The 27,851-nt window shown below is 45.0% G+C and overlaps 1 protein-coding gene across 18 annotated transcripts in view; it reads left to right on the top strand.

The window, feature by feature from the left end:
• Positions 1-4,853: 4,853 nt before the first annotated feature.
• Positions 4,854-27,851, top strand: part of MTSS1 (MTSS I-BAR domain containing 1) — a 124,512-nt gene continuing 101,514 nt past the window's right edge. For 15 of the 18 annotated variants that reach the window (XM_050709311.1, XM_050709310.1, XM_050709309.1 and 12 more), the window contains exons 1-3: positions 4,876-5,469; positions 20,899-20,960; positions 23,625-23,698. In XM_050709311.1, the coding sequence (XP_050565268.1) occupies positions 5,398-5,469; positions 20,899-20,960; positions 23,625-23,698 (208 nt within the window). In that variant the 5' untranslated portion in view covers positions 4,876-5,397. Of the gene's footprint in view, positions 5,470-20,898; positions 20,961-23,624; positions 23,699-27,851 lie in introns of all 18 variants that reach the window. The other 3 variants (XM_035556186.2, XM_035556182.2, XM_035556187.2) reach the window with 3 other exon arrangements.

The raw sequence follows: 27,851 nt of genomic DNA, 5'->3' as shown, positions 1-27,851 counted from the left end.
CTTCTTCTGTTCCACTTTATTGCCTCTTGTCCTGCAAGAGGTTTAAGAGAGATGACAGGACCTTTGCTTGGAAGGAGGTGGCAGGCCTAAGCACCTTTCCTGAATCCATCAGCCTGAGGTGGCAAACGTTAGCAAGAACATTTCAGCTTCCCAGTAGTAAAAAATAAAAATAACCCCTACCGGTCTGTAATATCCATGAGAGCATGCGTGCCCCAGTTCTCAGCTTTGGTGCCTTGTGAACAGAGATAGCTGTGGGATGGGCTTTTTTTTCCCGACTTGTTGGGGAGGAGGGAAGTGGAAGATTGATTTAATCCTTTAAAAATAAGCATCTCATCCTCAATGTGCTCTGAATGACCGACATCCTGTGTTGTACTTCGAAAATGCATGGGCTTTTTTTCTGTGAAAAGCTTACAGCCAAAAATGAGACTGCACTGATATTTTGCTGCAGAGTTGTTGCCTGTAGGTAGGCTTTAGATGGAGCTGTTCTGTGGAAATCAATCTGGGTAAAGCAATAGCAGCTGCTATTTTGCCAGCAAGCAGAAACAATTGCAGAGGTACTCATACTACAGCAGCGCTACTTGGTAATTTAAAAACGATTTGGAACGTAAAAATAACCTGAATAAAGTTAGAGAAACAAAATGTTGTTATTTCTCATGTTCTGAGACCAAAGACTGTAAAAACCTGTTTCTGAAATAAAAGTGAGTTCTCCCTCGCCAGGTCCCCAACCACATGTAGGACCAGTGAAAAATTAACCTTCTTTGGAGATAATACAGATTTTTCAGTAGTGATGATGAGGTCTATTATTTAACAATTGTAATGCCAGTAGGACAGCATGTTTGCATGGACTCCATTGGGTTTCTTCTATTTTTTCCTCAGTTCCTTTTCTCATCTCTCTGGTTGTGTTGCCTGCCATCTTACTCTTCCATCCAATTTAGGCACTGGGAAGTGATCTCACCTGCTTGTATGAATACAGAATGTTGGGACTTGGTGAGCACCTCAAGGACTGAAGGAAATCACACCAGGATCTCAGCCCCTTGGAAGCTCTTGGGCTCATTTTCCTGAATCAATGAAAAGGAAAACACCGTCATCCTTCCAAATAGAAATCATTATCAGAAAGCCTCCAACAGGGACAGAATACTTGTTCCACACAAAAAATATACATTTGTTTTCCAAGTTTATTAATGTATTTTAGGAAGGCTTGAGGATGAGGGATTCTGTGGAAAAATAATGGAGTATTATGCTATTAATTTGCATCAATTTCTTATAGAGATAATTCAATTAAATAGTTCAGCCTTTAGCAACCTTTTTTTTTTTTTAATCATATCTCTTTTTGAACTGTCAGCCACTTGAAGGAACAGCCCTTGATTCTTTCTTGATTGTATGCTAAATGAGGCAATTTTTCCTTGGGGAATAACATTAGCTAAATTAGGAACGCTGTAATTTAAAGGTGATTAAGTACCTTTTGTGATTGTTGTTCTATGACTTCAATCTGATAACACTTAAGTGCATGTGTAATCTAGTTTTCTACAGGGCTGCTCACATTTAAGTACAAGTGTGCTTAAATCTTTATAAGATCAGGCCTAAATGAGCACCACGGTTAAACGTTCTACGGCACGTTGATGGGGTATCTGTTTGTCCTGACTGCAATGAAATTTCACACTTGTGCTTGGTGCAAAAACACTCAAAATCTTTAAAAATAAATAAATAAATGGGACTTTCATTTACAGATAGAGAAAGCAAGGCACAGGAAGGTGACTGGAGATGTTCTGCTCAGAAGGCAAGTCAACTGGGAGCTGGCTGAGGACTCCTCACCTTCTGGACTTGTGCCCTGCTTCTTTCCATCTGGACCTCGTGTCTGGGCGCTTGGTGCAGGAGGAGCAGCAGGAACCGCCAGGCAAAGTGACCGAGCCATTGCTCAACCTTCCCACTTATCTCTGGAGAAATACTTTCATTGCTAACCACTGGTCTTCTTGCGGTTTCAGGGGAAGAGGCTTCTTGGCAGCAGAGCACAGAATGTCCTGAAGGATGTCAGAGCATGGGGAACTCTTGTTCTGCTGACAAATTTTAGGGTTGACATCTGCAGGGGGTGGCCAAATAAAATGCACTCAGCCATCCCACTGGCAAGAAGTGGTGTTGGTTTTTGCCCATGCAACTGGAAACTGGATATTGTACAGAGTGTCATTACTTTGAAATAAAATGTTTCCCTGTAACGATGGCTCCCAAACACAGAAACAGCCTTTGACCATAATGAAGTTTTGCAAATAATGCTTGCAGGAAGTGATTTGCTATAAATCAATCAAGCAGATCCCAGAAATAACATGACAGATGGTAACCTGACAGTACTGCAACATCACTGCACTACTTACTTGCACTCTAAACAACCATTTGGGCTCAGGTCTCTAAAGAAAACTGCTGCCTCTCACTCTACAGCTGGCTGAAGCTGAATCGCCATCCCATAGAAAATTCTATCATCAAAAGTCACTTAAAGGAAGAATAAAATCAAGAGTCTGAAATTTCCTTCAGTGCAAAAGGAAAAAAGAAGTTTCAGTCATCAAGAGCTTTTTTTTTTTTAATTCTAAATTGTGTGCTTTTGCTTTATTTTTCAGCTGTTATGCTACAATGTAAAATATGAAATTAACACAATCATTAAGTGATATGAACTGTGAAAAAATAAGAGAATAATAACCTTTGAAATAAAAAATGCTCAAATGAAGAAGTATAATTTTTCTATTTCTGATGCTCCAGTTTGATTTTTTTGTCCTACGAACATACAGTTTGTCAAAACCCCGATGTTTCCATTTTTCACGATCTAGTGCTTTCTGACAGACCACTCCACCTGCACACCTGGCAAGGTCTCTCCAGGCTTTGGGTATGTGACAGGGCACATGTGAGTTGCAGCAGTTCAGCCAGGTGCTCATCATACCCAGTGCTTTCAAACTTGCAAGGTAAAAACCATTCTCTTATTTCGCGTGCCCAATGCTCTTGTTACAATTTATTGAGGTTTGAAATGCTTGCTTCATTTGTCTATTGCATACCTGCTTGCTGCTTCATCACTGTATGAAGATTTGTTGCCTAGTATGGAGCAGACAGCACTGATTTATTAACTAAAGCACAAATGCACTCCTTGAAAAACAACCTCTTCTTTACAGAAGGTTTTTTCCTCTATCCCATCCCATATGCACCTTGCATTCTGCAACCTGCCAGCCTTTTACCCTGGAAATCCTTGCTCCCATGAAGGTTAGACGAGGTACTATTTGTGTTTCCTTGTCTGAACAAAGAAAAGCAGTTTGAAGATCGCCTGCTGCCTTCTGTGTGTCCCTCTGTCCCAGGGCCCTGGGCAGCCATCCGATGCTCTGTGTGAGACAAACGGCAGCATTGCTACCACCGCTGCGGCCATTTCGTGTGGCCAGCTTCGAGAGAGGGCCTGGTACAGAGCCAGGGCATGAACAGCCCCGTCGGAGCTGCAGGGGTGCCTCCCACCCGTGTGAAGTGGAAAGAGAAGAGGGAAAATGGCTCTGCAGGCATGGCACCTGTCCGGCGTTTTTCATCGCTGCTAAATTAACACAGGGACTGTAATCCATCCTGTGCTTGTGCCTAAGCCCTGTCTGAAATGTGAAGCAAAACGTGATGGTGTGCAACTCTAACTCATCTCAGGCTGGGATTAAATAGATGATAAATAATAATAACAGAGAATAAGAGATAAATAACCTTAATATCATTTTAATTGTAATACTCAGATTTCAAAATTTCCACCTCAGTTACTGGTTGCACATGTACCTGCATGTGCCTGTATAGATGGAGACAGAAAAAAAAAACCACCTCACTTTACGATATATTTTATATTTTCCTGCCTCTCCACCTGGCTCTCATTAAACACTGTGGTAACACAGCCTGCCCTTCCGCTGGGGTTAGCAGCAAGGGGGGCTGTAGGCCTCAGCTCCCTGAAACTGGTGGGCACGCACTTAATTTTGGTGCCATGAAGAGTCTCACAGCCCTCGGTGTGTTTGTGGTACACCTCTGACGTTATCAGATTTAGCACACACTTTTTTTTTTTTCACGAGGTTTGTGTGACCTCGACTTCTCGACAAGGGGCAGTGGCCACAAAATGGAGCACAGGAAGTTCCACACCAACATGCGAAAGAACTTCTTCACGGTGAGGGTGACGGAGCACTGGGACAGGCTGCCCAGGGAGGTTGTGGGGTCTCCTTCTCTGGAGATATTCAAGGCCCGTCTGGACGCCTACCTGGGCAGCCTGCTCTAGGGAACCTGCTTTGGCAGGGGGGCTGGACCCGATGATCTTTTGAGGTCCCTTCCAACCCCCTCGATTCTGTGATTCTGCGATTCTGTGATTCTATATGTGTGTGTATGAATGGAGAATTTAACCTCCATGTTTTGCAAAGTTGAGGATTTGACATAGAGAATTTGAAAAGTAAAATTATTTTTAAAAGGCTATGTTTCATGCAATCTGCACTAACACTCCTAAACAGTGTTGTGTTTGTGGGGCAGGATGAACAAACAACAGGCCTGTGCTCAAAGCTGCTGGTGCTTGCACTAGGCCAGAGCTGTATTTCCAGCTGCTTGTATTTCTGCTGACCCATTCCACCTGCCATTTTCTAAACAGGTGGGCAGCGCTTTCAACATTTTTCCCCCCAAACACCCTAAGTTTGGAAAAACTACATCAGATAGCAGTGGGAAAACCCTTCCCTCCTCAGAGCCAGAGCTTGGCGGCGGCGGGACGCGAACCCGCGACCTTCCGAGCCCGGGAGAGGCGCGGGGCCGAGCCGGTGGGGCGGGGACGGGCTGGGAGAGGACGAGGAGGAGGAGAAAAAAAAAAAAAAAAAAAAAAAAGGAGGAGGAGAAAAAAAAGGAGGAGGAGGAGGGAGCGGTGGGTTTGCTCCAGGAGCAGCCAGGCAGCGGCTCTGCTGCAGCCTGCTCCCTTCGTGCTGCCAGATCCCTCACCCCGCGCCGTCTCCTCTCCCATTTTTTTCCCCCTTCTCTCTCCAAATCTAATTTTTTTTTCCTCCTTTTTTTTTTTTTTTCTGCGTTTTTTCCTCCGGCCGGCGATGGATGGCGGCGCTGCCCGGCTGCGGGAGCTCGGCGCCGCCTGGGCTGGCGGCCCCCGGGTGCTGCTCGGCGGGGCTGGGAGCTGCGCCTAGGAGAGGGGCACCGCCGCTTCGGGGGGATTTTGCCCTTTTTCCCCCTGTTTTAAGTGCTTAGAGGCGTGGGCATTTAGCACTTGAGGCGTTTTTTTAATTTGTTTCCCCCCCCTCACCGCCCGCAGCTGCCCCCTGTGTCTAGTGGGTGAGGTGGGAGAAGGGGGAGGCTCGCTGGTTTCCGCAGCCTGCTGGGGGGGGTCGCAGCGGTTCGTGCCTCCTCCCGTGCGCTCGGGCGAGGAAAATGGAGGCTGTGATCGAGAAGGAATGTAGCGCGCTCGGAGGGCTCTTCCAGACCATCATCAGCGACATGAAGGTGAGCGGCGGCGGGGAGGGCTGGGGGGCAGGTGCTGGGGACCCCCCCCTCAGCCCGAGCACGGCGCCCAGGGAAGCTCACGGCAGCGGGGGGGGGACCTGCGCCGGCTACTGAGGGGGTCTCCTGCATCGCACCCCCTGTTCTGGGGGCTTGGGGGGCTTTTGCAGGGCCCCCCCTCTCCTTGTTGGGACGTGCAAGCTGTTACCTTGCACCTTGGGCAGGTTTTTTCCAACGCCGTGAAATCGAAAAAAATGATAATATGTATATTTTTCCCCCCATTTTTTCCTCCTCCGCCTTTTATTTTTCATTATCTTTGGGGGTGGCGGGCAGCGATGCGGCGGAGCCGCGCGGTGCCGTGGGGTGGGGTCGGGTCGGGTTTGGGGGACGCGAGTTAAAACATCCCCGGCCTGGGGAGATGCTCAGAAGTTGACGTGCTCCTGGGTTAAAATCAGTGACGGGGCGTTATTTTGGCACGGCGTGTGCTCACCGAGGGGGTACTTGGCGCTTCATGTGCGTGCACACGAAGGTCTCAAGTTCCCAGGTGTCTCCTCACCGCCGCCAGCCACCGGAAAGCTCTGCGCAGACCCACGCGAGCGGCTCGGAAAACACCCTTGGCATCTCCGCAGGGTTCGCTTCGGCCGAGCGGACGCCTCCCGCCCTTGGCTTGTGGGAACAAATAGCCCAAAAGCTCTCCTGCGTCGTGCCGCCCGTGCCCTCCCCGGAGCCCCACGGCTCGCAGCGGCAGAGTACTGCAGAATACTGCAGTGTTCCCCCGGACAAGGGCAGCTTGTCTTCCTCCGGGCCCGCCCGCGAAGGACGCAGTGGCCTGGAGATGTGGAGGGCGATGGGGCGACCGTGGTGGTTTGGGGACAGCGGGGACCGTGTGCCTCCAACCCGGGTATTGGGGTGGGAGCAAGGGGTCTGCCGCCAAGGAGCCGGGCAGGGAGGGCTGCGGGAGAAGCGATGCTGGAAGGAGGACGGGAGCTGCTCCTACAGGGAGCCTGGGCGCAGGTGGACGGCTCCTGGCGTGGTTTCGGGGAGGAGATGCCGTTTGCCCGAGAAGTTGTTTTTTTGGCGGGGGGTTTCACGCACGCTTCCCTCCGAGCAGATCGTGGGAGGTGCTCGATGAGAAGCGTGGCTCGCCGAGAGCAGGCGGGTTGCGGGGAGGAGGGGGTGTGCGTGTGGGTATCTGTCAAGACAATGCTGCAGTCCTCGCGGCCGCGCTCCTCATGCTGTCAGCCCCCTTCTATTTTGAAGAGCAATTACACCTTAAAATAAACCAACAGCACCCACCCAGGACAGGATACGATCCTAAACCCGAGGATTGTTTGCAGGGAACACGCAGGAGCTTTCCGTTCCCCACAAAGTGCAATTTGGGGATCCAGCTCGAGGGTGTTCGTTCCTGGCTTCTTTCCATGAGCGATACGTTTGGTTTCCCTTGCTCTTAAGCACATAGACCCTTGCTGTGTTGATTTATTTATTTATTTTCTTACACACTGGTGCTTGCATGGGAATGCTGCTCCTCAAAAACATGTTGACATGAGCGTATGGAGATGGGCACAGGTGTGAATCTTTTATTTTAATCCTCCATAGCAGTGGAACCTGTTTTGTGAACCGGAGATTACTGCGGGGGGAGGTTTGGGAAAAATCACACCAGATCCTTAGCAGCGTGGTGGATGTTACGGTTAAAAAAAATGTGCTTGTTATTTAACATGAGTGGAACAAGTAATTTTTTTACCTGGGCTTCAATTTAGTGCAGCTGATGAGACGCACGAGGGTTCTTTGTGATTTGTGCACAAAGGATTGTGACGATTTCTCGGGGGGAAAAAAAAAAAGTAGCTAATTTTGACAGCTAACCAGAACCTTTCAGCTAATCATACCTTCAGTAGTAGAGTGAAAATTAGCAATTGAAGTGCTGCTTCACGTAGTCAGGTCTGTGTGGGCAGGCTTCTGGCAGGATCTTTGAGACTTCGTGTGGGGGTCTGCCCACACCCCCCCGTGCACTATCTGTGCCCGCCTCTCGTTGCAGGCGAAGATCAAGGCCCCAAATGCCCTGCAGTGCTGAGGGATCTGCTGCAGCATCCACCTTTTTTAACTAAATTACCTGCACGTTCTTTTTTGCTCTGCCTTCTACTTAGCTGTGAAGACAGTAGGGTTAATCGACGATACCCTGAAATTGCTCTGAAGTTTTGCCAGTGGCTGCAGATAGGTGCTGCAGCCAAGGTGATGAGGATGCAGCCCATACAGACAGATTTTGGTCTTTGTGCGCTAGTAGCGGACGAGCTCAGGTGTACCTGTGGTTAACTTTGAGCTCTCCTTGATGTCAACAAGGTTGCAGAAACAGGAATCGCAATCCTGAGCAATGGGATTGCTTGTTTCTGGTTGTCTCAGTGCTATGTTAACTTTGAAACGTAATGAGGGCTATATATGCAAATGTAACTGGTGTGTCACAGGTTTTGATAGCAGGATTATCTCTTGGTGGCTGAGGATGAGCCACCGTCGATGGCTTCTCCAGAAGCCCTGAATTTTTCTCCATCTTCTACCAAAAATAGTTTGGTGATTAATACTCAACCAAAAAAGCTCTGAAATAAAAAAAAAAGTGTAAAGCTGTGTGATGTAGAGAAACGAGGTTACCGCGTTAAACAGAAGTGGGATTTTTCTAATCCATTCTTACACAGCATTTTAATGCACACGTGTAACTCCAGTGACCTGATTAGGGAAGTCCGTATTTTCCACGCAAAATGAGGGTCATGTTTGTTGAGTAGTGTGTAGGTGTACATGGTAACAGAGCTGGTTGTGGAAAGTCCACGTTGGGTTGTGCTTGGCCACCGTGCTCTAGAATTGGGTTTTGATGCTCAGGGGTTTCAAGATCAGATTAAAGAATTGTAAAGCCTGAAAAGCCCATCCCATCCTTCAGTTTTTGTCCATTGCCACAGCCCTGATGCTTCCTATGATGGCACCGTTGAGCATGCGGCGCTTAGAATTTGTTATATTCTTATGCATAATCTCTTCCAAAGTGATAAAAGTTTGTAAAAGAAAAAGAATGAAGCGTGTATGTCCCGTTGGAGGAGTACTTGTGTGCGCTGTATTCAAACGCCGTGCGGTTTCTCTTTGAACGCGGCGTCCTTTCTGTGGCTCCCCGCGGGAAGGGAGCATTTGATCTGACTGGTTTGTAACTCGTTTCTGGCAGTCGAGAAATGAGGTGCCATAATACGCTGCTAATTTCAATATTTCTCGCGCTGCAAAGCAAAGCTCGGCAGATCCTTTTTGGGAGGGCCTGTTGCGTATGGGCTTCAAAAGATTGATCTGCACATGAGAAGACAACTTCTCTTTAACGCCGCTGGTCCTTGTGAGCCCTAATTTTGTGTTCCTTTTAATCGCTCTCTGCTTGCTTGATGGAAAAAGGAGGACAAGAAAACCCACCTGACAACACTGAAATTAAACCTGCGTGTAGCTCATCCCTTGCTTCACGTTGGCTGTTTTCGCTTGTTCTGTATTTGTCTCTTTTGCCAGCACGTGTTTAGGTAAGGCAGGGGCTTGCTGTATGTGCGCAGCGCCCGTCACCATGGGGTAGGTGTAGGGGGAACGTGGATAAAGGGCAGTTGGACCAGCGCTGGTTGTCCGTGACTTCAGTTGTACCAAGTGAGAGAATTTACAACGTTTTTATGGGTCCTGTGAGGCTTACCATTTGGTTTCAGTCATCTCCCCACGTGCGGTGGATGTGCAGGCACGAGGGGGACTTTGGCCTCTCGGTGAACAAAATCAGAAGGTTCCCAGAGGATGAGTGACATTTTAGAAGAAAAAAAAAGATTTTTTTTTTCCAAGTGCGTGTGCCTCATTTGTAATCTTTTAACTGAAATCTCAATAAAATCAACATTTTGCTTTCGGTGGTAACTTCTACTTTAATTCTACAAAGGAGGTGAATGCTTCCCTCCCTTGCTGCTGGTGGGGCTCCCTGGGATGAGAAGGCAGCGTGCCTTTGCCTTCAGCCGTGCAAAGCTCCCGGCCTTGCTTTCCATCCGAGGAGAAAGGTGTGAGCATATGGGCATGAGAAATATTTATGGTTTTGCAGCCTCTTATCTCCCGTTAGGATGTGACTGGTGAGAAGCAGCCTTTTAATCTCGCTTTTTTTGCAGAAGATGGAGCCGGGGGTGGTCACAGCAAGGATTAGGAGCCATTTGTTAAGTAAGGCATGATTTGCTTGTGAGGGATGGCCTCGTGCTAGTCACACCAGTAATATAAAGTGAGTCAAAAGAAATAAATAAACGCTTCCTGGAGCAGATAGAAACGTCGAGGCTGTTCCTACGGCAAGTACAGCTGCAGGTCCTCTGTGTCCACGTTAATCCAAGGGACAGCCTGTGTGTATCGGGGAATCTGGGCAGATCTGTTTTCCCCTGACGTGTAGCGATACGACAGCTCTTCTGCAGCTGTGCTTTATTTGAAGCCCGGGATCTCTGTGGAGATGAGGAATGTTCAGTTCGATGTCTTTAAGGTCTAATTTCAGTCCAGCTGTTGAGGATGGTAACTCTTGTAAGGAGAAAAAGCTGAATGTGCAACGTGCAGGTGGAGGCTGGGAGAGGAATGGACACCGCAGACACCTCTGCCGCGCGTGCTGGGTGGCACCGGCACGTACTGATCTATTCCAAACCCAGAAAATCGATGTTTATCCCCTTCCCCAAAAAGCGTGAAATGAGTTCGTTTCCACTCTATGCAGATTCAGCTTTTCTTCTGCATCATTTTCTTGTCCTTGAAGGTTGGTGCAAACCTTTAAGTATGTTTGCGCTTAACCAGCCTTACTGATTTCTTTCCCCGCTGCCTCCCAACAACCTGCTTGCCCAAACATTCGGTTTGCTTACGCTGGAATTCCTCGCCTTTCCGAAGCAGCTGCAGCATCTTTCTGTAAACATCTCGCCGGGGGAGGCAGCGGCGGCTGAATGCTGGTGCGGGAGAGCGCTCCTGCAAGCCCGCTTAGATGCTGGGGTCCGTACAACGCAGCATAGCTGGGAACGTACTTGCAAAGCATTTATTATTTTTAGGGACACATTCTTGATCCGGGCACGCCTGTATGAGCGCTAACAATTCACACAACCGCCGAGCATTCGCTGTGTAAATGCGTCCGAGGCTGGCTCGTTCTGGGGCATACCGAGGGCGAGGATTTTTGTTTAATGCCTTTTAAAAGGACTGCTTTTGGATCTGGTGGCATGCTAAGGGCTGCATAATAGGGCTCGCCGTGTTGGAAGCGTGGAAGGAGTTGCGCAGCGCTGCATGAAACACAATCGACTGAACAAATGTTGGAGGACAAGAAGTCTGTGCAATGTCAGACTGAGTGCTGGTTAATGCCTATCTGAGGGTGATCGTCAGGAGACTTTGCTGCTTCTCCCTTCAGTTCTCAGTGTGTGTGATACATATTTGTTCCAAGATGCAGAAGTTGCTGCAGTTGATGGAGTATTCTTGTGTACCTGTACGTAGCATTCTGCCCGTCAGCCTGTGAAAAACGCGTTTTGGGTTCATGGTCTGCCCAGAGACAGCGTGGCCTTAAAGTGCAGAAGGCACTTGATGGCAGAGAGCAGGATAGGAACAGTGGCTGAAGAGGTGTTTTGCTCTGCTTCAGAGGACACGAAGATGAGTGCAGAGGGGTTCGAGTTAGTGCCACAAAGAGGCCGCTATAGAAATGCGTTTGCCTCTTCAAGTGTTTGTTTTCCAGCTCAAAACGATGCCCGCCTTGGTGCTGCCCCATTGACTGGTATCTCCGCTGACCTTTAAGGATGTTAATTGACTTCTTCCTGCTGGGCTGTGAGATAGCCTGAATGCTGGGGTGTTTGGAAGGGCTGGAGACAAAATGTCTGGCAGCCTCGTGGTTAAGACCGTAGCAGCTTTCATCTTCAAAGTGCTGGGGAAGCATGTGACTTAGCTCCCAAGAATGGCTCCCATTTTACAGAAGGGCAAGTTACGGCTGCAGGTTCAGTCACTTCTACTCCTTTCCCCTAGGACAAGAAGGGATTGAGTACGTGTGGATCACGGAGTTAATGAGGGGATGGTTTTTAAGCTGCCAGTGTAATACGTGTTGCTATATACACCCACACCCCACACGAGTTTCTTGTTGCTGCTTAAGACTTGTTGCTCTTCCCCTTGTGATAACCCAATGTTTTTAGGCGGCAGAGATGATGTCTGCAAATGAACGATCAGCTAGCAACACAAGCGTGTTAAACTCCTCTTTTGTAACTGAAATTAGGGGGGGTCTCTGTTTCTGATAGGAGCACCTTAAACACAGGGTGGTAGATCACGAAGAATTTGGCTGTCTGGCAAGGCTGTGCACGAGCTCTGTATTTTTCGCTCTTCTAGTCAACGAACATAAGTGTTGTGTGGGTCATTTTAATTCTAGGATGCTGCCTGGTGTACACACAGCAGTTAATAAATCACCTTGGATGTCTTTAAAAGTACACCTGCAAGAATGGACTTGTGAATGCTGATTTCGTTGGCGCGCACAATGCTATTGATAACCATGTAGCTACAGAAATTTGGTTCATGGTATAAAAAGGTTCAGATTCTTTTGTTCCCATTTTTGTCTTCCACATAAACTGCTACCACACTTCTCACGCAAGGATAAGATTTTTTACCATATACGTTAGGTGTGTGCTTTGTAGTTTCATGGAAGCCCTTTGTGTAGTGGCTTAAAACTTTGCGATAAGGTGCTTCTCATCAAAATCGTCCATGATCAAACCAAAGTAACTTGGAGCTTGGAAAGGATTGTTTCTTTTCTCATGAGTGAAATGAAGAGCAAGGAGCTGGGGACAAGCATAGTGGCACTTCATGAACTTTAGCCCTATCTTGGCAGTAAAATACTAAAAACTACTACCTGGCAGCCACCTCTTCCCTGGTGTGGTACTTCTGTGGTCAGTTCAGATGCGTGGCAGTATCTCGTTGCCAAAGTACTGATGTTTCTTGGGTCCTGGAGATCGTTTTGAATGCCCGTGCGATGGAGATTGTGCAAAGATCAAGCGATGAACACTCAAACGAGGGTGTCTCCTGCTTCTGCGGATGCCTTGGGAAGAAGTGATGAAACCTCAGTGGTGGTGGTGTTACCAGCACAGGGCTGTTGGCCCTGCTTCGAGACTGTCCTGTATAGGCATTAGCTTGAATGAGTGCCCCTTGATATTTTAATTATCCTAGTTTTGATCCAGCTGAAATATTGTGGGTTTAGAAAATAGCTGCCGAGTATGCACAGTGGCCACTTAATGAGTTGGCGGATGAAAGGCGGTATTGATGAGTCTCCGAGGAGAAATCTGATATTCAGGCTTGCAAACTTGTTTAGACCTGCAGGGAAGAACATGGAACTAAATGCTTCCTCTGGAAGACTACTTCATGTCCAGCTTTTTTAATGCAACATGGGATAAAAGGTTCCCCAGAAGCTGTGGCTAAGTTGTTTTGTGTTCCCCCCCCCCCCCCCTCTTGTGAATAACTTCCTGTGTTTATAGAGAGGAAGAGACTGTATGTTTATGCATAATATATTTTCTCACAGCATGAGTATAACTTTTTTTTGTTTGCTAATTACCCAGTCTAGCTTGGATTTAAACCATGATGTGTTTGAGTTGGAGTTGGGTTTCTTTGTCTTAAGTACTGTGAAACTGGGCTGCAGATGGCGTGGGTTTGACGTGGTCCTTATTGACGTGGCAAGGAGGCGCACGGTGCGTGTTGTAAGCCGGGATGCCATGCAGCAGTCCAGGGGAATGAATTTGCATGGGTCCTGGCTGTGCTACAAGCTGAAGTCACAACCGTGAAGCAACTGGTGTCCACCACTGGAACTGTTTAAATACGGGCTAGTGGGGTGCAGGCTTTGTTGTAATACAAATTAAAGATTTTAGAGCTGTAACAGCAGAATCATACCTGATTTGTGTTCCCTCCCCTTTTAAATGGGTAAATGGTTAGTGACGTCTACTGAATACCTGCATTCTCACTAAGAGGTGCTCAGGGAACTGGTCATTCTTTAGGGTTCTTCGAATGGTTTTGGGAATGCAGAAATCGCTAATAGTTCTGTGCTTTTTCCCAGCGGGGTGAATATCCTCTCCTGCGGTTTCCTGATTGGATTCGTCTTGATTTTATCAAAATACTGTACCCATATCCTAGAGTAGCTTGTTCTCTATGTCCCAATTCCCTGTTTAGACTGAAAAACAAACAGTCTTGAAAGCTTGAGTGGTTCCGTGATGTGTGGAAGAAATATCTAGTAGGCTGTTTTTTTAATAGCATAAGAGATTTCTTCAGTAGTGTTTTGTTGCATAATTTGCAATGTTGTGATAATGTATATATCACCTTGTGAAAGCAAAGCTTGGCATGTGTATTTATACTGTGCACGCTGAGGGAAACTCATTTCCAGCCCCCCGCCCATTCCCTAAACAAATAGCAGAAATAATGGAAATGGGTGTATAGATACAAGACTTTGATTTTAATTACCCCTGCTTTTAGTTCCTGGAGGGTAGTTGCAGGTTAAATGACATCTTAATCTGATCTTTGACATGCTTTTACTTTCACTTGCATTCTCTATAATCTCTCAAACCCTGTGTTGGTATCTGTATCCTCTTTAGTCAGTAATTTGCATGTTCGGTTCTTGTGAAAGGCTGTGAAGTTTACGTCTTCTGCTGTTGCTGGCTTTTCATTCCTGGCCCAACAAGTCAAGAGTCAAGAGCCCCATTTGCTGCTAGAGCTAAGCCTGAAGTTCCCCTGTGCGTGGCAGGGGGGAAACGCTTAGAAAGAGAGAAGGGACTTGGCAGTCATGCAGCCCCTTTCCTTGACTTGTGGGAGCAATTTAGTTTTCACTGTATGAAATCAGTACCGGGGCATTGTTGGCTCAGTTCTACTGTCGAATTTAAGGTATATCTGAAATGAGGTAAATGAAACCGAAGTAATCATGGAAGAGGTAGTGTGTACACCTCTGCATCTTCATCCATATCTTCATAAAGAGTGAGATCTCTCCCACTAATAAAATTAATGATTCAATCTGTTGGAAGACTGATGCTATTCTGGGGAGTGGATGGAAAAAGATGCAGCTTAGAAAGCTTCATGAGAGAGGGTCTTGATTTGCTTATTTTTCAACCTAAAAAGAGGAAAAGCCTACAAGCAGATTTATTTTTTTTTGCCCTCCGGATGGGGAACAGTCATTAGGAACTTCATGTAAGGTGATGTTCAGTCTCATCTCACCTGTGTCTTGCAAGAGCTTTTGTGGCATAGGCAGTGTTATCCATGAGACAGGTTTGACTAAACATGTGGGTTGTGCAAAGAAATGCGTTAGTGTTGGGTAGTTCTTTGTAACTCTTGCAGTTGTGACTGGCCAAGCGCCCTTTTCCCCAGTTGACTACTGATCCTTTTGGAAGAGAGGAAGAGCTTCCAGTGCCAGATGCTAGCTGGGTGGGGAAATCGATTGTCAGCCACTGCATCTTCCTACATGCTGAGACATCTGTGGCCAGAACCCCTTTTTTTCAGGCTGTCAATTGTTTTCCTGTCCCCTTCCCCTCCACTTCTTCCTGTTTTTGTCTGTTGAAGGCCCCCTGGAAAAATGATAGCCTCTATGTGCAGACCATACTTACTTGTGCAGGCCATTTTTTTTGTGTGTGTATAACATCTGTGACTGTGTGGTGTCTAGCACAATAAAGTCTTTCGCTCCTTGTACGTAGTATAGTGCATACCACAGAAATGAAACATCCATAATAATTTTTCAGATTCTGATATCTGATAAAACTACATATGTAATATATATTTTTAAGCTTTGTTTTTAAGCATCGTTTACTTTGGAGGTTGGGAGGACATGTGAAGTAGCAGAGTTACAGTTTTGTTCCAGAGGTAAATGTGTGGCATTTGGACGTGTTACTAGGGTGTGAAGCTGGGTAACAGTGCTGTGTATTTGGGACTCAGCTTCTCAGCTGGTCATAGCTGAATGATTACACTGAGGTGGAGAGGTCCGGCTCCTGTAGCTAGCTAGAGTCGTGCTTTTTTTTTTCCTTCCTATTGAAGTCTACTGATACTCATTCAGTGCCTTTCTGGAAGGCACACAGCTCTTGCTTTGATAACCTGTGAGATAAAACCAGGGCACTGCCCGCCAGGTCCCTTTCTCTCCTACCTCTTTAGCTGGAACAGCTAAAATTAGATTCATAATTTGCTTTACTGTAGAGTAGCTCTCTGTCTTTTTCCCTGTGCCCTGAAAGTTTAGATGGGTTGTTGCTGTGAACAAGATACCGAACTGTTTCTGCTGCCTTTGTAGTCTGCACTGCAGCAAGAGCTGATAACATGGCTGAAAAGCCTTTCTGATAAATAAAAGCTGTTAAAAGAACACAGTCAAGGTTTTTTAAAAGATGAGGTGCGTCTTGTCTCCGGGATTCAGGGTGCATGGAAATAAATTATTAAAGGAAGTAAGTGTCTTTTCACTTAATGGGGAAAAAAGCAGAAGAATTGTAACTCCTTAGTAGAAGGAGTGACAGAACAGTTTTTAACTGTCAAGACTGCTGGTACTCAAGTTGTAATCTTAAATAAATACAACAATCTGGGTTCCTATTCTTGCCATTAGATGTAATCGATAGCAATTTCAGTAAAATTGGATCCTTTGCTGAAAGTCTATTCTTGATTTATTGAGAAATCTCTAAGCTTCTCTTTTGGATTCCTTCTCCTGCAGGATTTCTGGCCTGAAAGGAAGGGAGAAACTCCAAAGTGGCCTGCTAGTGACAGGATCACAAAATAATTTGGGTTGGAAGGGGCCTTTAAAGATAGATCATCTCTGCCCTTCCCTGGTGTGGTGTGTTGACCTTAGCCAGCTGCTGGATGTTCACCCACTCCTCCTCTTCTTCCACAGGACAGGATGCAACAGTAAGATGAAAATGCTCATGGGTTGAGTCTAAGAAAGAAATTGCCTACCAACTACCGTCATGGGCAGAACATACTCAACTTGGAAGGTGACCTTTATCACCAACTAAAATAGATTTAAATGTTGAGAAAGAGGAAAAATTAAAACACCTTCCGCCCACCTACCCCAACAGCCCTTTCAGGAACACCCTGTGCCCGCGGGGGCTCCCCACGGCCGCAGCTCCCTCAGGAAATGTCCCCCTGCTGCGGCGGGGGCCCTCCCCGGGCTGCAGGGTGGAGATCTGCTCCAGCGGGGGCTCTGCAGGGCTGCCGGGGAATCCCTGCTGCCTGTGGGCCTGGAGCCCCTCCTGCCCTCCTCCTCCTGGGGCCTGGGCCCTCTGCTGCTTCTCCCTCGCCCTGGGCCTCCTCCTCGGCCTGTGCCCGCTCTGCCCTTTCGGAAATCTGTTTTCCCCGATGAGCTGCCAGCTTGGTGCTGGGCTCAGCTCTGCCCTGTCATGGGGACGTTGAAGCCACCACAGAGGCCCTGCAGCCCCTGGCCAGCACCTGGGCACAGACACCCAGGGTTTTCCAGCACCCTCCTGCTGGTTTCTCTGTTCCAGGCATGATGCTCATGTCCACGGTCTGGCTTTTGGGTGAAATTTCAGTGAATGAAGGTGGTGCCAGCTCTCCTTCCCAGCCCAGTGGCAGGCAGGGAACAAGCAGCAAGCCAGCACACATACATGGCCGAGGACCTGTCCCCAGGAGCCACACCCACGTCTGCCCAGCCTTTAGTGGGTCTATGTGTTCTTGTCTGGCACTTGCAGGTGCTTTCCTACTTCAGCTTGGTGCCTCTCAATACTAGTTATGGTATTTGTCCCTGAGGGAAAGCTATTCAGTGTCCTAATTGTGGACTGGTGAAATAGGTGACAGGCATGAGACACCATTTTGTTTTTCAGCCTGTAGGCAGAAAGGCGATGCCCTGTCTGTTTTCGGTGTAAATCAGCTGGAGCGTGGCTGGGCACTGGCATCAGGTGACTAATGGCTTGTAAACCAGCTCATTAAGCTATAGGGTGTGATAATGGCATGTTTTGGCTTACCAGCAACAGCCTCAGTCGGTAGCTGAAGGTAGGGTGTGTGGTGGGACTGGGGGGCTTTCATGCCTTGGGAACAAGTGTTTTGTAGGAGAAATGTTGGATCTGAAGAAGAAATAATAATTAGGCACAGGTGTACTCTGGGGGAAATAACCCCCAGATTAAGCCATTAATGATCTTCAAGAAGACCATTTAAACAAACCCAGATTGTAACAGATTCCTATTTTACTCTGTGAGGAGCTAAAGAGAGGATTTGTGACCCAGATGCTGCAGCTCTTCTCCAGGTTTCTCTGAGAGGGACTGAGAGCTGAAAGCAGCCTGCTGCTTGTACAGATAATGCAGAGACCTGACAGACTCTGACGTTTAAAGGGGTGAAAATTGATTTCCTTTAGTGGCTGTTTGAAATTGGAAATTGCAGAAGGAGCTATGGGAAATGCAGCATTTGAAAATACTTTATTATTACTCTTCCAAAAATGGCTTTACATTACAAAAGGATGTCTTAGACAAAGACAGTGAATTCTTCCTACTGTTCCTTTGTGTTTAAATTAAGACAGTACTACAAGTTGAATTAAGTTTTATGGCTGTTTTGGTGTGTGGTTTCCACCACCGCTATATTTCTCCTGTTGACCACTTTGATGAAAGGAACAACAGTTATTCCAAATGTTACTTGAAATGAGGACGTGAGAGAGGGGCTGCCTTGCTCGAGGTGGCATGTGAAGAGATCACGGAGAAGGAGCTGCTCCTGGGGTGCTGGGAACCTGCAGTGTTTTTCCCAGAAATAGGTTAACTCTTGTGCTGTCTTCTTGGTTTGTCCCCCAAGCATTGGTCAGTGACCTCCTTGCTTCCCAGGTGCTGCAGGTGGGGTAAAACCCCTGTTAATAGGATCTGTAAAGTGGCAGGTGTCATGCACTTCTGCTTTAGGTGTAGGGATCAAGGGGGTTTGGTTTCAGCAAGGATACGATGGTAGAAGTGCTTTTTGGAAAAGCTGATAGGGACAGCAGGATTTGTGTGCAAGGCTTGAGTGATGTGTTACTGCGAGAGAGATGAACGTGCTGACTCACCTTCAAAAGAGAAAGGCAAACAGCAATTTCTGCTGGAACACAGATTAAATGAACTACTCATACTTTTTTTTTCTGTTCAGAATGACATCAGGTGTTTTTGGACTAGTACCGGAGTGCCCAGGTGGAAAGATTACAGTGATGGAAATGTGTATATATATACATATATATTTAATCAAACCAATTTAGGAAACAATATATGGGGGTGGGTTGTTACAGCTTATATAAGTAGGCTTGGCTTAAAGAAAAAAAACAGTTTTAAAGACAAAAATAAATAGTCATGGAAATGCTTGGTAACTGGTTTGAGTTTGCTTCCTTTGTGGCCAGCCTGGTGAAGAAAAAAACGACAACAACAACAACAAATGTATTCTTTTTGAGTTATGTTTTGAGGGCACCGTCTGCTTTGGTGTCCTCCATTTGTCGACTTGCATTTTGCTCAAGAATCCAGTAAAGCCTTAGGCTCTGTTGTTAATTGTCGGGGCTTTCAAGGCTCCTGGCATACGCATGCATAACGCATGTACAGCATGCGGGCAAACTCCGAAGCGCGGCTACTGTGGGGAGAGAATGCAGTTCAGGGTAGGGGATTTCAGTAAGACTAATAGGTTTAAGGAAATGGCTTTTTTTTTTTTTTTCTCCATATCCCTTCAAATAATTGGTGGGTTTCTTTCATTTTTAAATGTGACATTTTTTTCATGGCAAAAAACACTTTATATTCTAGGCCTTGCCAACCTGATAATGGGTCTCTTCTTTCGCCTTCTCCCTTTCCCGTTGGCTCCATGGTGTGTAGGTATAATGAGGTTTTATGACCACCTGGCTTACATTGCTAAAAGAGAACAAAGAAAGAAACAATGAACAATGCAACTTGTACTAAAGACTGTTCAGCAGTGGTTAGTACCCCAGTCAGCGGCCTTGTGTCAGGGTCTGTTGTGGCCCTGCCCAGGTCTCTCTGCAGAGCTCAGCTGTGCAGAGAAGGCGTGGGTGATACACACAACATCTGCGCAAAGACATTTTTCAAAATATGATTAGTAGAGAAGATGAATTTGTGATCAACAGACCAAGGCCAGAATCGAAAGGGAGCCTTTGGTTTTAACCCCAAGTCTAATTGAAGGCCCGCTGTGGTGTGTGAATGTCTGGGAGCTGCCTTGCCAGGGTGTACCAAGGAGCTTGAACTAAGTTGTCAGCTTTTGGGGAAGGGGTTGCCTTTGCCCGGAACAAGGCAATATGCATCCTCCGATGGTAGAGTGAGCAAAGGATTTTATTTTACTTAAAAAAGCAGACTGGCTTAGCAGGGTGGATCGAGTTTGCTACAAGCAACTGCACTTGCTTGCAACCTCTTCAAGTCAGAGCAGTGGTAACGTTAGCCTTGAGGAGCTGCCTTATCTGGGTTTTATTGTGTCGTTGCTCTGGTAACAGCAAGTCTTAAACCTTTATTAAAGGAAGCATGGATATTTTATTTTACTCTCTAGACTCCAATCAAAGTGAAATGTTGAGGTTTCTTTCTACCACCATTTTTACTGTTAGCAGAAAATTTGCACTTGTTCTGCAGAGAGCAAGTTGACCTTGTTTTGGTCTAAAAAGGATGATATTTTACCATAAAAGCTTACTTTAAAACAAACAGAAGCTTTGGGAAAACAGGCATGAGAACTCGTAAGAACACTTGGTGTTTATACTCTAAATGAATATGTGAACTTCTAACACAATTTCTAAAAGTGGGGGAGAAGTTCACAGGAAACTGTGAATTTAATTCAAGAGGAATTAAACCTTCTTAAAAACTTTGCATATGCTGAATGCCACGCTACTTTACCAGCATCAGTTCAGAAATGAACTCCAAGGTCATTCGGGACCATTTCAGAATGAAGTTATGCAGCTGTTGGGAAAGTTTTCATCATAGACTACTCTGCCTTTTCTGTGACCGATTGCTGTATTACCATGAGACGATTTGAGGTGGTCTCTTGGGCAGCTCAGACCTTTGTTAAAAAAATAAAAGCCCTTGTAATAAGAGAATGGGAATGGCAATTGCATGAAGAATCCATATGTAGAAAAGAACAACTAGAATTCTGCCCTTGGTTTTGGGAGATTCTCTTTATGTGTTACTGCAGCATCCTAGCACCCCCCTTCTAATAGGTTTTTGCTGTATCCCTCTGAAGTAAGGAGTTTCTTAGTTCTTCAGTTGAAATCCCTCTTCCTCTCCAGTGTTTTTGGTTGGGGAATCTGTAAAGCCTCCTCAGAAGACCTGTTTCATTTGGATTCAGAACCAGTTCAAGTCCCATATGTTGGGAATGGTGTTTAATAATGAGAGTCATCTTACTGGGAAAATATATTTTGGTGTTACTGAATTAGGATTTAATAAAGTCTTAGTTACTGCTTTACTTCTAGTTTCATTTGAACATTAAAACTGCAGTATCAAAACCAGAATGCTCAAAATATTCATTATTGTGTCTTTTTTTTTCTTGCAGGGAAGTTACCCGGTGTGGGAAGATTTTATAAATAAAGCTGGGAAATTGCAGTCTCAGCTTCGGTAAGTCTTGTGTTGCACAGTCAAGATCGCCTACAATTACTTGTGTGTGCATACGTTAAAATTAAATGCAGCTTCTGCCAGGATAATTTTCTAAGCATGTTCTAGTAAAATTGTGCATCTTTCATAGTCAACACCCATGTATGTAATTGTCACCCACTACTGCTGTTCTGATGTATTTCAGGCAAATACATATCTATCACCAATGGCACATAACAAACGTAAAACAAGATAAATTTCATGGCTTCTGATGGAAAATTATATAATGTATTGTTTAGTGAACACGGAGATTTAGAATTAGACATACGTTGTCATTGTAATAAGTGTAGAATACAGCTGGTTTATATTAGAAGGCTCAACAAGTTAGAGACTTTGGTAGTCTTAACAGCGCTTCCTTCTGCTGTAAAAACCAAGGGAATTCCTGTGCTGAACTGTTCATCAGTGGTTATTAAAACTTACTTTATTGGGGTATACTTTGCAAATGTCATTCTGGATTACCTTCAGCAGATTTCTCTTAATAAGTACCATATGTACTGCACTCAGACCAATTCTGTTATCTCCAGAACTCATTCACTTGTAAAGTCTGTTTCTGTTCATGTGAATCCAAACTCCATTTCTTCCCAAACCGCAATCTCCTCTGTGCTCCCCAGAGCATCAGCGTTTTCTCACAGCAGCAGCGGTAATAGATACGGTTATTGGCAGTGTATTTTGTGGTTCTGCATTGTGTTGTGAACCGTTTCTGAGGAAGCTGGTGTTTAGGCTCATCTAAATGGCTGGAATACACTGTTCTGCCATGCCATGTCTAAAATAAAACCCTTGCATGTGGTTTTTCCTTTTCCAGCAATCACATTGCAGTAAGGGAGTGTGGAAGAAGAGAAATGGAGAATTTTCCTAGCCGTTTGTACTCTTTAAATACAAGCCTTCAGAGAAAGCAGGAGAAATAGTTGGATTTCAGTCCTGTGGCATTGCATTCAATGTAGTGCGTCCCTAGCTAAAGGAACATGCAAGCGGGCAGCTACAGGAATGTGCAAGCAGGCAGCTTGAGCCTGCTTTGAGGATTTGCTGTTCATTTCTAGCAGATGCGAGCCTTTTGCCTCTCATTCATTTCTGTGCGCTCAGATAAAGGAGAGCAGATGTCATCTGAGCTGGAGCTAGGTCTTCGTGGATCTGGTTACTGGAGAAATGGAACTTTGTTATTAGCAATATAATTAATAATTAACAGTATAGTACACGGATAACAGAATGACCTGCAAGTTTGGAAGACTAAGGACACAAACACTGCTAAGGAAAATCCCAGAAAAGATTATCTTGTTCCAGGGCTAAATATTACTAGCTAGCTGGAAACCTGTCAGGTATTTCTGCCTTCCGTTTTATCTCCTGGGCATGTGAAGAGTCCTTATGCATTTGTTTGACGGCCTCTTATTTGGGATCAAATCTTTTGTGCTGTCAACAGGCCGTTTACCATGCTGCCAGTTATGTCCTTTTGTATTTTGAGCATATCTGGAGTGAGACTTGCGCAAAATCTTAAAATCTGCCCCAGTTATGGAGTTGTTTTTGGCTGAGGATCAGCTTTCTTGCAGGTCTCCTGTGTTTTGTGGTGTTCTTGTTGTTTTTGCGAGTAGCAAGGAGTTGTCGAAGTGAAGTGGACAGTCCTCCTTCAGGATTTTGTTTGGAGAGGCTGACTCTTAGAGTGAGGAGAAGAAATCAGAGTTATTGCTACAAAAGGTGGGCAGAAATAGCACCATGAGGTAGCTGGGCTGAGGGCACAGTCCTACTTTACCTGTAGAGCGCTGGCCCAGTTTCATTTAAATTAGGTCGATCAGACTATAACCCATCAGAAACCTGGTCCTGACCTGAGGTGCCTGGCGCTCTAAAAACTTATGTAGAGCAAACACACCTGGAAAACTGGAACTCACGTTTGCCATCGCCATCCACTTGAACAGGCAGGTGGTCTGTGTGTGCTCTCCAAATTGAGAGGGAGTTGGGGTTAGCTGAGAGGTCCCATCCCTCTCAGGAAGGGACTTGCACCCTGTCTGCTCTTCCAGGAGCGCTGGGTCAGGAAAAAAAAACATCTTTTTGAAGGGGAGAAACCTCTACCCTGCCACTATCCTGTTTACCCAAGAACTCCAAAACAGTCTGGTTTCTAAGAGGTTGCTATTTTCTGTTTCAAGGGATGCTCACGCTCCTCAAATGAGAAATTCAGGGAAGCATTTGGCCAGGATCCTAGATAAAAAGAAGGTCCTGCCTGCTTATTCTCAAAATATACATGTTCCCTGGAAATAACGGTGGTTGTCATTTGTACGCTAATGGGTGCAGTATAATGTGTGTTAGATTTGTTTTTCATGTTTGACTGCTTAATATTAGTTCATCAGAGGAAATCAGCTAGAAGGGGGATGGCTGTGCTCTTTTGAAACAGCACCTGTCCTGTGCAATTCACAGCTCCGAATTAGCCTGGCTGCCTCCAAGTCCATAGTGCTAACACAAAGCAAGGAAGAGATTAAGCAAGGAAGGAGGGAAAAGGCTGAAATCACATATAAAAGAGGATATTTTTTTTGTGGCCTCTGCAAGTTCTCAGTGGTATTCTTTATAAGCCTAAATGTTTTTGGCAATAATTAAATAGGCAGCAATGAGACACTGCTAATGTTTTGTTATCTGTATGCATTTCAGGACTACAGTAGTAGCAGCTGCTGCCTTCTTGGATGCCTTTCAGAAAGTGGCTGACATGGCTACTAATACACGTGGTAAGCAGATGTGTCAATATTGAGCTTAACAGAATGCTGTGTGGTTTATACCATTTGTCGTAATAAAAAAAAGTCTAACTTGTTACATTGACAAGCAGATCTGTGAGACATCTGTTAGATGGACTTGCACTTTGAAAAAGCGACACGTGAAAAAGGAAGTCATCTTTTCTTTACCCAAAAAAATGCTGGAAACCTGTAATTTAAATGTGTCATCAATCATGTGAACACTTCTAATTACCATTTGAATTATACGTTGATGAATAATATTTTAGAAAGCAAGATTTACTGAAATCTGTATTCACTGACGCTTCTGTACCTTAAGTAAATGTAAAAGCTGTAAGGCTTGGTATTCAGCTGCCTTAAATAAGTGTAAGGTTTCAGACGATAGAGCTGATACCAGCTAATGCTGTGGCCTTTGGGGTCTGTGGACACTAATGACGGTAGCTTGTACTTGTATTTTTAAGGAAAGTCTTCGTTTGTCCGTATTCTTTACGTCTGACACTATTGGCCCTCATTAATTTTCCTGCACTGTGGGCTTCCCTGGGTAACACTGAAAGCTTGTTGGTTAGTAGGGAGGTCCAAAAGAGTGCAGCCGGCAATCTTTCCAGGCTGCTGAGCTGGAAGGAAACAAAAGGCTGCTTCTCTGTGATGCTGGATGCCCAGTGACCAAGGCATCGCGTGCAGATGTCCATGCAGGGGAAGGGCATTCCCCATGGTCGCTGTGTCCCCAGGCTCTGTCACTGAAGAACGGTTCTGAAGCGAATATATTGCTGCTGAGTGAGTGGCTTTTGTTCACCTCTAACCCTAGAAGCTCTGTGATGGTTTTTTTTTTTTTAAAGTCCTAATACGTCCTTGGCATTTGACCTGGATTGCAATAAGGCAGTATTGCTAATGTGAGGAGTGTGTGTGTTCGTCAGCAGCGTGCGAGCTCAGCCAAACTTCCGTTTCCCTCTGCCATCTCTGGCTAAGAGGAGCAGCAGCAGCTGCTGGAGCATGGATCAAACCACAGAATGACAACAGGGAACAATGTTTTTTTTTCCTTTTTAAAGCTAATATTTACGTCCTGATAGGAAGCTCCTTGGTTGTGTGCATGCCTTCTGTAACTTATGTACAACCTACTCATGTAAAATAGTCAACGCTCCAGAAAGTGGAATAAACTAAGGAGGAGACCCAGGGCAGAACTTAAGCTGGATTTATAAAGTGTCTTCCTTTGAGCATGATCTCTTCTATTTCTTCTCCCTCCCGCGAAGGGAAAACAAGGTAAACCCTACCAAAATCCTTGAAACTTGTGTTGGCTTCTGGCTGTGCTGGCAGGCTTATAGCATTCCCATTCAGATACCAGGATGACTGAAGCTCCCCTACTCTCCAACAAAAATGGCTTGTGTGGGTATTGAAGGGTATTTTGCACTTTCTGCTGTGTTACTTGGACTGTATCCAGCAAGCATCGTGTCTTGTCTCTTATCTCTTAGAACACATCCTTCACAAAAGGAGCTCTGTAAATCCATGCCTGCCAACTTTGTATAGCTCCTCTGTTCTGTCTTTCTGCCTTTCCTGACTGGAAGGATAGAAGGGAATTTTGTTTTTATTTTTAGAAAGTGATGTTCTGGGCAAGGAATCAAAATTCCAAGCCAGTGGTGGTTCTGATCTGCCTCCCAACCCAACTTCCACACGTGCCCATTTAGGAATTTACACATAAGTACTCTATTGCCTTGGAGCATCTCTGGAGTTATGTGTTGGTCCTTTAGAAAATAAGAATCCCTCTAGCTTGCTGTGGATGGGGATAAAATCCTGGTCTCATTGAAGATGATGGTAAAATTCTCTACGGCTTACGGGGGCAAAATGTCCTTAAATTGTATTTTGCAGTTAGTATAAACAACTGTCTTCAGAAAACAAAACCAGCCAGACTGTTCTTCTTATCTCATGTGGGGATTTTAATGGGCTCCCAGTTTTCCCTTCAAGGTGTTTTCTAATGTGGAACAATTTTTGGTTAAATTTTGCCTGTTACTTACCCAATTTGCAAAACAATATATCTGATTGTTTAATCAGAAGGCTGGCAATGCTTCACGCTTTTTAGAGGGTCCTTAGTGAACAGGTTACCCCAAGTCAGCAAAGTTGATCTTCAAGCTTTGAATTCCTGTGCATAGGTGCATCCTCTTCTTAAATCCATACACAAATGTTAAAGATAAGCAATGAGGGCAGGGGATATACAAGACTTGGGTGACACTTCCCATGACGAAGGTACCGAGGGTTGGTGCATTTTGTATCTGAAGGATGAGCCAAATGCTTCCGTGGAGAACGCAGAAAAATGTTGAAGTAGATGTCCATTCCGAGGGACAGTGTTAGTGCCGTATGGGATGATGGAAGTGTAGTAAAGCTGCGTCCTGCATTCTTCTTGTAATTGCTTATCGTTTTACAGAAAGTGGTCTGCCATTTTCAGACACACCGATGTAGCTGATGGAAGCATTCCACCAGTCAGCAGAAGCGCTCTCTGGCTACTCCTTAATCTATTTGCACCAGCATTAGGTTTGAAAGAAGAAAAAGTGTTTGTTTGGATATACGTTTCTACACAAACACAAGAAGAGATTTGCAGATACCAAGTATTCAAGTATGAGAGCTTATTTCCATCAATCTCATTCCTTACTCCAGCTGATACCTTTCTCTGCCCCCGTGTGTTACTGCTGTTCCGCAGTGCTGACTTTTCCATTTTAGTCCGTCTTTCTGTATGGTTTACTTCCTTCTAATTCTGTGATAGAGCTCAAACAGAGGGCATAATTGGAGCTCTGCCTACAGTAAAGCCTGCGCTTGGATGAGCCGACCGTACTTTGCTGTATTTTCCTCACGTTGTAGCTTTTGAGGTAGGAAAACTTCTGAATGTGGTGGTGTTTTGTGCTGATCCCACGAGCAGATGTGTTTCCTGGCTGGTTCCTTTCTGCGCTGTGCGCTGCTGCTTCCTTCTCTTTTGCCATCAGTCCATTCAGATATGTGCTAACCTGGACTTTAGTCTTTTTAGTCTTTAGTCAGCTCACTGTTTTTCATGTCAGCCTGAAAAGGTAAATAAAACACGGTCAAGTAGTTCTGATGAAAAGCTTTTTCTTCCTCTGGACTGGCCTGATACCTTCTCCTTTCTTCAAAAGAACAAGTATCTAAGCACATCAACTGATGATATATACTTATAAATATGTATTAAAACAATGTTTGAAAGAAAAATTGCTTCATTTCTGGTACAAGATTTTTTTAAAAAGTATGTCACCTTTCTCTAATAATGCAGGCTACATAGCAGTGTGTATTACTGTCTGCTGGTACCAGAGATTTTAAAAAATGAAATTACTTCAAATGTATTTCAACTTTTGAGTTCTAATAAGATATAGATATCTATTTAGCACCTATTTTTCAGACTATGTCTGTTTGACAAGCAGCCTGGCAGAACTTGTTAGTGTGTAGTGGGGTCTGGTATTATTTCTCACTAGGGTTATTAAATTGAAGACTGTCAGAGAAAGATTTTAGTGTAGTTTATGAAAATTTGAAATATTTAAAGCCTGGACTTTGAAACTCACAAAAAATAAATACATACTTTGGTCTACCTTTAAACCCCAGTCAAGTTTGCTTTCGAGGAGGTATTCAGTTGTTGACACAATCTAAATATTTATTTTTTTTGTTTGCCACATGGGTTAGGCCTTTCAATATCTGACATTTCAAATGTTTTTATCTGCACCCATTCTGACTGAAGCATGAAAGATTTAAATCGGATTTCATTTAATAGCTGTTTACCTGATACATTACATATTAGAAATTGGTTCTTTTGGGAAAGCAAGGACTGCGCATCCCAAATATCACATATAAACATGTTGTAAGTTGGTTATGAACAGTATGTAAAAGGACGCATGTAAATTTATGTATGCTGGTGTTTTTCTGCTTCTGCTCCGTTCGGATGTCACTTGTAGATAAGCACTAGAAGTGAAGAACTTGAAGAAGTAGGTGAAAAGAGTAACTGTTGAAGAACTTGGAAAAGTAGGTGAGAAGAGTAACTATCCTCCTTGTGTTATGAGAGGGATTAATGTGAAGACATGCACACTTCTGTATCTACTTAATACGCTGTCAGTGGCTTCCGTGGAAAAAAAAACCAGCCTTGCCTATCTGCATCTTCACAGGTGTA

The sequence above is a fragment of the Cygnus atratus genome, chromosome 2, assembly GCF_013377495.2.
Source record: "Cygnus atratus isolate AKBS03 ecotype Queensland, Australia chromosome 2, CAtr_DNAZoo_HiC_assembly, whole genome shotgun sequence".
In the NCBI taxonomy this organism is placed as follows: Eukaryota; Metazoa; Chordata; class Aves; order Anseriformes; family Anatidae; genus Cygnus; species Cygnus atratus.
Note: the sequence above shows the minus strand (reverse complement) of the source record. Positions and strands in the feature narration are given on the sequence as shown.